The 13956-nt window shown below is 31.1% G+C and overlaps 1 protein-coding gene across 5 annotated transcripts in view; it reads right to left on the bottom strand.

The window, feature by feature from the left end:
• LOC129749260 (myosin-IIIb-like) overlaps positions 1–13956 on the bottom strand; it is a 332299-nt gene that overhangs the window by 19945 nt on the left and 298398 nt on the right. For all 5 annotated transcript variants that reach the window (XM_055744193.1, XM_055744192.1, XM_055744194.1 and 2 more), the window contains one exon: positions 8602–8832. In XM_055744193.1, coding sequence (XP_055600168.1) covers positions 8602–8832 — 231 coding nt within the window. The remainder of the gene's footprint in view (positions 1–8601; positions 8833–13956) is intronic.

Below are 13956 nucleotides of genomic sequence, written 5' to 3'. Positions count from 1 at the left end.
CAAAGTTGCAATCAGAACCAAAACAGTGATTGCAGAATTTATACATTAAATCCAAATGTTTTTTCCAATATCATATCTTTAAATTGTAAAAACGCGGATTATTTATCATTTTGTATAAGGAATAAGATTCTTATCAAATCAAATATAAAATTACATAAACTTTCGCCAAAAAGTTCTTCTGAGTATAACAAAATGTTAAAAACACAGATTTATAATTCTGGAAGGAGATACGATTGAATTTCAATTCATTTTTAGAGAATCACTCTTTGAAATTTGCAGTTCAACTAAGTGTGTATTTTTATGATCAAAAATAATTTGGGTTTGAGCTAGAAATTTTATATTGATTTCCGCTTATTTACTTAAGTAGAGAATAATTTCAAAATGAAAGTGCATCGAATCGATGGTAAAAAATTGGGTTGAACAAAATGGAAAAGATTTATCTATAATATCAAATCACAGATAAAAATTGGAATGGAAAATCAATTGGGTATTGCCGACATATCGGTACTTTTCTAAAGTTTGATTTTTTTTAAATCAATAACATATTGGGGAAAGCGTGTAGAGTTTTACGCAAGTTTCAATAAGGATCCCAAAGCTAACAATAATTTTGCATTATTCATACTCATTCTTATGATTATAAAGTGAACACTCCAGTTTGTTCGGTTTTTTTTTTATTATTCTAGCCCGTTATTTTAACTGTTGGAAAAATCGCAACAATTTTTATACATGGAAAAAAATAATCCATCTATTGATTCACTAGGAACTCCTAAAATATTATTTTTATGTAATTAGTAAGAGAAAGTGACATATTATGTGTCGTAGGCATCCCAGACCTCCCAGGTTTTTTTTTTTTTCAAAATATGGTGGACTGAACAATTGGACAAGTAAAGCAAACTATGATCTGGCTTAATACTAAAACTCAAATTTTTCTAAATTTCCTTTAGCTTTCTTTATCTAAATTGTTTTTTGGTCGGCAAGTTTCGATAAGAAATTAAATTTTGAGGTGCTTGGGGTTGGTCACTTTGTTGTAATGTTTTATCCATTTTGCTTGATTTGTTTGGATTTTATGTAAAAAATATCAAAATAAAATGCCAAGATTTTGCTAGGTTTTGAAAATAGATAAACTTACATGCCCAGCCATTAAAATGTGGAAGAAACTATGCAATTCATATTCTAGGGCCCCCCCTAGAAAACTGAAACTTTAGATATATTAGTTCATTGGAATCCTTACTAGTTTACGTTTTAATTCCAATTTTCTTATTTCAATTCTTTTTTTAAAATAATTCTAGAAAAAATGATTAAAGTAATGTTTTATTTTTCTTTCTCGAAGATCCCCATTGAGCCAGAGGGCCAAGGACAATTGCCTCTATTGACCCCCCCTCCCCTTAATCCGACCATGCCTTTGAGTATTTATGTCTGCAGAAATACAGGAACATTTCAAGATTCTTTAATGTAACCAAATAAATTAATAAATCAATTTCAATAAATGCCAATTTCCAAATGCCATTTCAATGTTACCATTAATCTTAAGGTTTGACCAAAATTTCTTGTCAATGGGTAATGATCTTCCCGAACAATAAACTGGCCTGATCATCATTTGAATAAGAATAAGGAAGATTAAAAATTTCAAATATTAAATTTCATAAACGAAAAAAATAAGAAATAAATTGAATTATTTGAAGTCCATGACTGACACCTGTGCTACACGATCATACTTGAAATTTAGTCCTTAGATTTTGTTGACAGACTTTAAACAAATACTAATAACTAAATAAATGAGAATATATGTGAATAAGTATTAGAAATGTCATTTCATAATATTTATTCATTGATTTTAAATTGATTTTTGTAAATTCTTTTGATTTCGATTATCAAGTTGGTAAGATAAATTTTTTAAGGAAATAATCGAAAAAATCTGTTGACCAGTTAAGCTTAATTAGAATAACACTTTTCATGTTTTTCAATCAATGAATATTTTTCTGATTGGATTTTTTTAATATTTTTTAAAGTCTGCTATAAAGAAAATAAAATATGAAAAAAAAACCAAATTGAAGAAATCTTTATAACAAACAGTTTAACATTAAATAGCTGATTTCAGTAATTTGTTCTTCAAACGTTTAAAAATCATGATTTCAAGCCCTGTTAATACATTATATATTTTTTTAATCACACAAAAGAAAAGAATTTACATCACTTTTTTCCGCTATTTTTTTAGTTTTTTTTTTTTAAAACCTTTTAAAATTTTGAAAGTGTTTCAACACATTTTTTTAATTTTTACATAACATATTTCAAAGAGTTGTTCATAACTTATTAATACTTGTGAACTCTATGAAAATAACATTTTATAAACAGAAAAAGCGATTATTTTAAAACAATTGACTGGAAAAAATATCAATTTCATCTTTCAATCTTTCCAAATTTCCCGAAGGGGGAAATAAATAAAGTTTGAAGTATTTTATGTAAATTTTGAAAAAAAAAATCAAATATCCTAAAGACAACGAGAATTAAAAAACGGATGGTGAATAGTTGGGAGTTGTTAAATTTTTTGTATTGTTCATTTTATTGAATTTTTCGATAAAAACAAAACTTGATTTATAGGTTTTGTGCAATGATATTTATAGTATGCAATTTTGCTGCATACAAACTTTCGGCCAATTTATTCTTATTTATTTGTTTTTATTATCCCCCCTTTCGCGATGTTCCAGCTCCGAGTGACGAAAGAAGGATTTGAAATTTGTTCCAGCTTTATTTGCAAGATAATATTGTTTTTCTAGTTTTCCACACTGTAAGTCAAATTCCTCACATACATCATAGACCAGTAATAAACTAAAAGTACTTCATGAGCCATTATTTTTATCCTTTCTAGCTCACCTTTTTTAAAACCTTTTTTAATGTGTTCAAGGGTTTGAGGTCAACAATCTTGATGCTTAAAATACAGCGTCAAAGAAAAAAGATTAAGTTCAGCATCAATAAAATTTGAGACTTTTAGTAGAGAGAGAATTTCTTGGTCATTTTACAATTTTTCGAAAGCAGAATTAAAAGGTCACTGGAAGCTGAATAGAAGGTCATTCAGACTTGTTTTGGAACTTGATAGTATCAATAAGATCTTAAATTTTAAGCTGCATTGAACGTACTTCAGATCAATGATAAGGCTTAGTAAGCTTTTCCTTACCAGTTATATGGGACTTTTGGCTGTTCGGATGGTCATTTGCCTCGAACTAAGAGACCCTGTGAAAGATCCAGTTCAACCGTAGGAGGAAACAATATTTTAAACAAATCTGTGTTCTTTCTTATTTCATCCAGACTTCCAAAAAGTCAAGAAGGTTGGAAGTAGAGATGTACCGAATAGTGACCTTTTCAACTATTCGGTTGAATACGTTATTAAATTTTTATTGAAAAAATAATCCAAAATCAATAATTCAACTTCCTTCTTTTTCTTCCATTTAAATGCCTCCTTCGTTTTTAATTCAATTATACTCAACTAGATGCTATTATCAGATGATGAAAATATTACAAATTTTTATTCCAAGTATATGTATGTCTTTCTGATTTTCAAAATGTCACCAATACCTGAAAGGACATCAGATGACTAGTCACTTCTAAAACGTTTATCACCAAAAATATCAGGTTCCTGTGTAATCTGGGACAAAGTATGCCAAGCAAATTTGAAATTGCTCATTCGATATCGATAAAGCAAGATAACTTTAAAATAGTTGTTAGAAACTACTTCTGGAGGCTTGTGAAATAGCTCAGTTGCCAAGTCAGTTGCTTCCTGAGCCGATGTCCGAAGTTCGAGCCTGATTGTAAACATAGAACATAGTTGAACCGGATAAGTTTTTCGATAACTGTCCGCCAACTGCAACGTTGATAGAAAGTCGCGAAAATCATAAAGATGGTAAAACGACTAAAATCGAAAAAAAACGACGATCTTTAACCTTAAGCGTTTTATACTTCCAACCAAACGTATCTTCACGGTCGAACAATTCAGGACGATTTTTCAAAAAAATTAAAAAAAATGTGAAAATCTGAACAAAATTTTGGCATTAACCTTAAACTTTCAAAAAAGGGAAAGAAAATTTCTTAGAACTTAAAGATTTCATTGAATCATAGCAGCAGTGTTCAAACAGCATCCAAGGATAAAAGAAAAATTTATGATTATATTTTTAATTTTTAAAAATCGTTTTCAAAAACAAAATCTTATAATTTTTAGAAGAAAATTGAGTTTTTTAAGACAAAGCAAATAATCTGTATAAACCCGAGCAAAATTCGGGAAGTTTCATCTGGGCGTTCAATTATTCGGTGAGCCGAAAGGTTTTTAGGCGGTATTTAGCGTCGAATATTCGGTACATTTCTAGAAGGAAGTTATCAATTTACAGTTAAAGCTGCCATTTGAAATTAACTTAACGATGTTGTTTTGCATGGCTTTCCTGGTATTTTCAAACGATTTTTTATACTGATTTAAAAAAAATCCAGTGTAAATGAATTCTTTTTCTTGTGCTTTCCCAAGTAACCAAAAGGCATAAAATTACTTAAAAATTAGAATCTGAAGTTCACATTTGCTTGGATAAAAGGAACTCGAGAGAAATAATCATATTGTTCCGCTTGGAACTATTTCCGAACTCTATAAGAACTTTAAATGTTCAAACCACGTATGGTTCAGGATCATTTGTACGTATTATATGCCTTGAACAAATTGGAAGGCCATGTGCTTCATTGAACCATTATTCAGCTTCCAAGTTCCATATGGCACAATTTTGAAACTCAGAATTATATGCATCTTGGGAAATGAAATAATGAACTTTTATCGAACTTCCTGGTTCGTTGAGGGACGGTTATGGAATTTCTACTTGAGAATATTCATAATATTTTTTCACATTATTCCCTAACTTTTTCAAATAATTGTTATCAGTATGGAGAACAAATTTTCAAAACTAGTAACATTAGTTCATTTTATTTCTGTAGCTGCCAATGAAAATTGTGTCCGTCGAAAACAACCAAAAAGTTTGCATCTATTCTGTATTTTTATTTACTTTTGCACAAAACAAATGGAAGGAAATCCATACACATTTTGACTATTCAGATTCTTTGGTACATAGGATTTAGCTTGACCTCCACTCATTATGTCATCCAAATTCTTTTGCGAATTGCAAATGTTCAAATTTTTTTTTCAACTGCCCCATTTTATTTTATTAATATATTTTAATTGAAATTCAGTTGTTCGATAACGATAACGATAACGATAAATGAACTTCTACATTTAATCTGTTTTGTCTAAGGGGCCGTTCACTAATTACGTAAGCACATAGGGGGGGTGGGGGGTTTCGCATTTGCTTACGATCTCTTACAAGGGGGGTAGGGGGGGTTTCCAAAAATCTTGCGTAAGAAATGTTACTTTGATAATTCGTCACAGCCATACGAAACCATAATACTCAGGTTTAATTTTTTTCTTACTTCTTATCTGTTGGATATTTTTGATGTTTTGTTATACATATATCTTTGAATGTATTTGAATTAATAAAAAAAAATGCTAGTTCTATGTCGGATTCGGCGAAACCATAACATACAGATGCGCAAGCTAAAATATCAGTGTATACAATGGTATTTTAGCTTGCTCATCTGTATCCTACATTCTATAAAATCAGGGAATCAATTCAAACCAACATGCCACCAAAAACACTAAATCACATTATTATAAAGATCGTCTCAATTGTCGCTTTTTATCAGAAAGAGAAATTTATAGAAACAAAAAGGAAAGTGGCACGTTGTTACACCACGATTTGAATCCAACGTATTTCGAAAATGTCTACATCAAGAAATAATCTTTAAAAATCAATATGAGGCGCTTTAAATAATGAATTTCTTGACAGTTTTTTCAGTGATCACTATCAACTCTACATTTTACAAACGGTTTACCAAAAAATCATAAAACTTTATCGCTTACCACTGAGATGAGTCTGAGCTTTTAGGTAAGTTGACAACGTGATTTTCGTTGAACAGTTTTGCACCAATTCTAGTAGTACACAGAAAAAATATCTGAATCCTTAACAACACTGAAATTGGAAATCTTTAATGTTACATGACATAGAACGCGATTTATTAATGTAAATTTACGGATTAAAACTAGATTGAATCCTTGACAGCACTGAATTCTAATGGCATAAATATTTCTTGACACGGAACGCGAATATTTGATGGAAATTTACATCACATATGATGTAAATAAAAAGAAGCATCACATATTATGGAATTTTCAGTGCGAATTGAGTATTACACGTCTTTAATATTTTACATGTCTTTCAAATTCCACACGCCTGTAGATGTTTACAGGCGTGTAATATTCAACTCGCACTGAAAATTCCGTCATATGTAATGTTTTTTTTATTTACATCATATGTGATGTAATTTTACAACTTTTTTCTGGTCACACAGAATTCTTAATAGCACTGAAATAGAAATTTCTTAAAATTACACGACATGGATTGTTATAGGACATTGAATTTATATTCAATGAATATTTTAAAACACTGAACGCGTAAATGTCATGTAAAAATACAGACTGTCAAAAACAGGCACACACAAATGTCAACAAAGTGTTAAGTCAAGTCGTTCACCAAATATAATATTTTATTGAAGCAGTTTTTCCGCAAGTGAGTTAATCGATCTTGCTGGTTGGTGGAGATCTTTAATGCGGATCTGGAAGTGGCTCCACGTTATTAAATTTAGGATGCGGTACTTCGGGGGAGAAAATAAAAGTACGGATGTAACTCCTGAAGACAAACAAAATTTGTGAAACAAAAAAATTTTGCCGTTTAATATTTCATGAATTATATTAATTATAGAAAGATTTTATTTTTTATTAGGAAATGAGAAAATTCCATTATTGAATCATATTAACGCTAAATTAAATAAAACATATTCCAATTGGAAAGTTTTTATTCCAGTATTCAGTGATTTTATAATTTACATCATTTTGATTTTACACGTTGCAAAATTTTACATCACTTTTATTTTACACGTTGCAAAATTTTACTGGCGTGTAATTTAAAACTAGCACTGAAAATTCCGTCATATATGATGCTTCTTTTTATTTACATCACATGTGATGTGATTTTACAGATTTTTTTCGTAGTGTGTATACAATGTTTTTTTTTAGATTTTTACGGTTTTAAAGTTAAAAACATAACAATCATAACCTTGTGCTAACCTGATCTTTCACCCTTTTTTTAATCGGAATTAAGATTATATATTGTTTATTCGATTGTGCAAATTTGTTGAAGATTATTGCTACCCCGAACATGCTATGTCTTCAACAATATTTTCTATAATCGTTTATGACATTTCATCTGTTGTTTTGTATAAATTGTGCTCTTCAAATGCAGTTATTAGGTTTACTTTTGAAAGTATTTTGCTTTGAAGCAAAGATGCCACAAAAAAACGCGCCAATTTCTCAAAGATTAAAAAACGTAAGATCTTACAAGGGGGGGGGGGGGGTTTGAAAAATCTTACTTTTTCTTACCAGGGGGGGAGGGAGGGTTAAAAATTTCCAAAATCGTGCTTACGTAATTAGTGAACGGCCCCTAATATGCTTTAATTGTGTTAATATTACTTAAATTATTTGATTTATTTTTGAAAATTGTTATTATTTGAAAGATCTGAAAAAATGTATCGGCCAAGGTTGCCGAAATCACATAAAAATCTGTAATTTCACAAAATTATGAGCAAATTTACATCACACAATCTGTGTCACAGAGCACAGAATTTGGAAAAACTCACGGATTTCACCGAAAAGATTTCCAAAATTATATTTTTTTATATTTTTACTATGTAATTCAGTGGTAATTTTGATTGATTTTACTCAACTTAAATGTTAAAAAGATCCAATTTATCATGAATATTCAATGAAATTGAAGGAAATAGCATCACAGAAAACCATCACAGAATTCTCGGGTTAAATCACAGAAAGTCAGATTTTTTTTCTCAAAAACACAGAATTTTTTTTCGGTACCCTTGGTATTGGTTGAGTTTAAGTTTTGTAAGTCATCATGATAATTCTATGACTTCTTAAGAGGTATAAAGCAAAGCGTAGCGCTACCTTATATAAACGGAACGAGCAGTTCATTCCTTTTTTTTTCACTGAATACACAATCAAATCTTAAAAAAAAGTTCATTTTTTGAAAAAAAAAAAAAATAATCTAAACAACGATTTTCAATAGGCATCCCTGTAGTTGAACTCAACGACCATTTGCAAAAACTTTCTCATCCGGAAGCAAATCATTCAACCCATTCACAAAACATAACCTCGAAAGACCACCTGAAGTCATTAGTCAAACAGAATAAAATATAGTGGCGGTAACCTATTCGCTTGCTAGAACATGTCTAACATTTAGAATTATTATGAAAATGGTCTTTTCTAGAGTTGATATTTTAGTAGATAGAAATATTTTTAAAGATTGAAGAATGTGAATTTTCCAAAAACCAACAGAAAAATGTGAAAGAAGAAAATAAAACACGTCCCCCTTCTACAAAACTATCGTTTTGTAAAAGTTAGTTGCTGTTCAACCTAGCGAAGCGAAATGCGACCCGGGTAGGTTCTTATCTTACCTGACCATCCCCTTGAACTTGTGATCCTGATGGTGGTGCGACCCAGAGGAACCGGAACCGGATCCGGACCCAGATGTCGGTTCCGACTGCCCATGGTGATGCGGAAACGCCTGGTGCCAGTTGCTGGACAATTGCTGTTTGCGCTCGTTCAGTTCCAGCTTGCGGTCACCGAGAATGTCGTTCCGATTGATGTCGATCCTTTGCTGTTGCTGCTGCTGCGGGTTCCGTTGTCTGGAAAAACCAGCGAAAAACCACACCACACATCCATGGCGCACATGGCACGGAAATGAGAAAATATGGTTCGGTGGAAGTGGAGAAAAGAATTGAATTATTTGATATGATTCATGGTTTCGGGTTTCTATTGAGGGCGGTGGATTTCTAGAAAGAAAAAAAAACCAGTCTGGCTCTCTAGGCAGAAAACACACACTCTAACACTCGGCAAGAAGATCTGGCTTCCATTTTTTCCCTCATCCAAGCATAAAATAGCAACTAAGAAGAGAAATGGGAATGTAATCTGGCCGTTCATTTCTTTTTCCCTTTCCTGCTTGAAATTTATTTTCTGGGAACATGCTTCGGTTGATACCTGGAAAGTGCTCTAGCTCGTGGATAAGCGGGTAATGGGAATGGATTTGTCATGATTAATCCACTGCAAGACGCCGGTTCTGAAACTGTTTGTTTAGAAAATATTATAAGCGAAAGGAAAGAACGCAACTCAGAGAAAATCAATTCGGTTTGTAGTGATTGATTTTCATAATTTCATAAAGAACTAAGCGAGTACATTTGCCTTAGGAAATAAACGAAACAAAGTCATGATTTGACGAGAATGAGATGGAAAGGTATCTATGATATTTACCCCTATTTTAAAGCAAAACACATTTAGTATCTAATCTAGAATTGACATTTTGAAATTAAAATTATTTATCATGTATGGGCTATCATCTCGAATTCTGAAAATAATATATTTAGAAATTTAAAGTTCTGTCAGTTTTGGGAAAAAGCAATAATTAATTAAAAATGAACTAACAAACTTATACGAAAAATAACAACAGACCCTAAATCCATTAAGAATCCTTTTGAAGACTTTTAGTAGCGAGATACATTGCTTGAAAAAAATAAAAGAAATAATTTACAATTTTAAAAATATAAAAATTTCAGACATTTATATCTTTATTTAAAACTACAAAACCAAAAGTTTTCTTAAAAATAGTAAATTCTCATACTTAAGTGAACAGTGTGAAATAAACCATAAAAAACCTTGTAATTTATTTCTCAGAATTTATGATTTATTAGAAACATTTCAACCCAAAATCAGTTTCACATATAATTAACTAATAACTCTGTTCAACCCAAATGTTCATTCTGTTCTGGATATCAGCTTCATCTATCTGAATTTGACTTTCGGTCAAAATGAACTTTCACAAAAAAATGGCCATGAATTTCAAACATCAAACAATCTGATTTGAAATTCTAAGTTTTTACCGTTGAAAACTAAAAATTATTTTTTGAAGGCGATCAAACTTCTCTGGCAAAATTATACCTAACATTGCTATCACGCCTTGAAAGTTAAATTTGGTATCATTATGTCCGAATAAAGATGGTACCGTAATCTGAGGTAAGATTGATAAATTTCTGTTAAGGCGAATGTGGTATGTTTCATATTTTTTAAACTATTACTGGACTTGTATGAAAGTAAAACATGATTGCAGAAATTCATTAGACTACTATAAATTTCATTTAAAAATCGATTTCGTCTTTGTTAAGAATTTGATGCTTTGGGGTAACATTGATCATTCTCTATTTTGATGGTTTTAACGAGTTTTCTCAGTCATAAAGGATACAAAACACCTTTATAATATTAACAAATTTGGTTTATATTATAGATCGTTTTTGATGTTTAATGTTTGATTTTTGGCTATTTCTTAGCAATGATCATTGTAAACATTTTTGAAACTTATAAAATTCCAGTACCTTTGAGGAAGACCACCAAAAATGATCGAAACATCGGGCATTTCTAAAAGAAAATTGTTTGCTCCAAATTCAAGACCAAAGAAAATAGATAAAAATGAAACATTAAATATTTACAAATGCTAGTTTATCAATTTCGAAGGAATTTCGGAACTCAAATGCTATTAATTTTAATAAATTTTTATTAATCATGAATTTTAATTAATCATGAAACTCAATTTTAATTAATCATGAAACTCAACAAAATTGAACAAAAAACTCTCGATGGCTCAAAGATACTAAATTTATAATTTTTGGTTCAGTGAATTCTGAGGGGGATTGTTTGGCAACACGGCGGTGTTAGGAGCGTTTGTTTTTCGGTGGAGTAAAAATCTTAATTTTTGCTTCGAAATGATTATTTCCGGTCACGGGTTGTTTTAAAAAGCTTATTTAAGATGTTTGTGAAGTGATTCGAGAGGTTTTCTGGAGGATTTGCATGCCTGAGGCCAGAGAATTAGCTTGTTGAAATTTTTATCACGAGGCTATGTTTATTTTCAATTCGTTGAAGTATCCCATACAGCAGGCATGTCAAACTCGTTTGATGTGCGGGCCGCATTCAAAAATTTCTATGACGTAGAGGGCCGCAGCCAAAATCAGTTAGAAAACATAACATATTAGTTTCGCGGAGATTAGATACAATACAATGGAATATAGTTATAAGAAAAATTGGAATGAAATTTTGCGCTAAATTTTTATTAAAGCTTTTAATCTTAAACATTCTTATATGATAATGCATTATATCTATTGTCCTGATGTTTGACATCTTTTCTGAGATAATAGTTTATAAATCAGGTTGAAGTTCATTTGTCACTGACACTTTCATTACTGATGACAAATTTATATCAGATAATCTCGAACGATGAGGAGTTATTGTAGCTTTCATTATGGTAAAAAACTGCTCACATCGATAGGCGCTTGCAAACATAGCTAGAATTCTGGCAACACGAAAACGGCTTTTGAATGCATCTAGAAACGATTCTAGGTGAAGTACCGTAAACTGGGGGAACTTTGATCAGCGGGGTAACTTTGATCAACATGAAATTTTTGTAGATAATCATCATTAACTAAGTATAAAGTTAAAATAACTGAAAATTGAGTTACAATTCAGCTCAATTTGGTTTGTATTAGGAGATTTTTTATATTACTTAAAATATAATTTTAAAATCTTAAAATATCTGGTTTTTTTGAAGGCTCACGAACAAACATCTCTCCTGATCAAATTTAAGCAGTTAGGAGTAAATGGGTTGTTTAATGTGAAAGTTCAACTTTTTTCTTGCTTTAGGTTAAGTTTAAGTGTTGTTTTTATGGTCATTTGATGATAATTTTTGAATACTGAAAAAAAAAAACGGTCTTTTTCCATGAAAAAGCTCGTATAGAAAAAATGGATGAAAACCCTATCAAATGATTAAGTTTGAAGAAAAAAAGAACATGGGAACAGTACGAGGACTAAGGGAATTGCGTGAAGGTAAAATTTTATTTGTTTTACAGGCCAAAAATTATTGAAAAATGTTTACATTTTTTGCCCCTAAATGTATGCAGCAACATTATCCATCTTTCGAGTATATTTGTTTTTGAAAGAAAACGTTGAAAAATTCAATTGAGTCCAAACAAAAAATAACTGTTATCGATTTTTTGAGCCACCGAAGGCTTTATACCATCAAAACAATAAATTTGAAGATGTTGAGATACGTAAAAACCGTAGTGATCAAAGTTACCCCGAAACTCGAAATCTGGTTTTGTAACAAACATTTAATTATAACCACCAATGTCGTTTGAATTTACTGCAATCAATGATCATGTTTAATACTCCTCACCTCAGTAAGGGTTTTAAAGTTTTTAGGCATTACGAAAAAGCCACTCCTTCCAAAATATTGAAAAATGAATGAAAAAAGTGATCAAAGTTCCCCCAGTTTAAGGTACGTATTTACCAAATGATGCAGCCTCATTTGATCTTTTCAGCTCTTGACACGTAAAGAAGTGCACAAAGTTTTCTTTGGAAATTTGGTTGATCCATAACCGTAACTTCGCTGGAAAGTTTTTACATCATCACAAGCATTTTTTTTTTCTTTTCCTTGAAGTTTCAAGTTCAAATCTTGCAGGTGGCCAGTGAGATCAACGACAAATGCCAAATCCTGAACCCAGTCGTCTGCTTGAAAATGTTCAATAGGTTCACTTTTCATTTCCAAAAATAATATTATTTTCTCTCGTAGCAAAAATACTCTTTTCAATATTTTGTGGCAGGAAAGCCAGCGTACTTCTGTGTAGTAGGGAACACAATCGAATTCATGTCCAATGTCTTCCAAAAATGTCGAAAATTGGCGATTTTTATGATGTTATCTTCATACTTTTTTAAACGGACAAACACTAAAACTTCCCAAAAAGTATATGGAAAATCACACAACAAAGAATCTTTGAAGCGTGCTGAATCTCGAAAGTAGCTTTTGTGCACTTATACCCCTTTGGCTCTGAGGGCCTCATATGATGTGATAGCAATTGTTTACAAAAAACTGAACTTTATTTATTGACGTCAGGTTTCAAATTTACAATCGACCTCTGAATCCGAATAGAAGTCGAAAAAATATCTGCGAAGAGCAGTTTATTGGTCAGATTATAGAAAAAGATAATTTTATGATCAGTAGCTGAAGATATTTAAAAAAAACACACAATTTTGTTTTTCATTTTACAGTATTTCAAAAACTGCTCTAATCATCATCATCATCGGATTTTTTTTAATTCAGTGAACGATATGGTACTAAAAATGACTGTCAACTTACTAATTAAAAATATTGTTAACTAGTGTTATTAAAAATGTATTCTGTTTATACTCACATATTCGGATAGGTTTGAGACAATAAGAAGACTCCAGCGGTGGGATATGTTTTTGTTCAATTCCGGTGCTACCAACACACTTACCGCAAAATTAACTGAACGTTAGACAAGTGGTCACTGAAATAAAATTATTCAGAGCTACAAATTAAATCACGAAATTTTTTTGATTATTTAGGATGTGCTTTTTTGCAATGAATAATATTGATATTCACGCTTACGTACAATCTCAATTTGAAAAATATCACAATATGTCTGTTGTTCATTCGGTAAAACAAAAATAATTGAACCAAAATACTTGGAAGATATTTATGATGTTTACGCTATGAATGTTTACACACAATCTTACACCTCAAACTGTGGTTCAGAGCAACAATGTTATGCGTGTTTTTCTCAGAGGAAATTTGAACATCGAAAAACATTTGCATTAAGTTGAAAACGTTACATTCAATTTTAGTTTTTCTTGTGACAATTTAAGACGGGCTTCGCGGGCCGCATTGACCAAGGCCGCGGGCCGCATGCGGC

This window comes from Uranotaenia lowii, chromosome 2 (genome assembly GCF_029784155.1).
Source record: "Uranotaenia lowii strain MFRU-FL chromosome 2, ASM2978415v1, whole genome shotgun sequence".
NCBI lineage: Eukaryota > Metazoa > Arthropoda > Insecta > Diptera > Culicidae > Uranotaenia > Uranotaenia lowii.
This window is presented reverse-complemented; position numbering and strand designations above follow the sequence as displayed.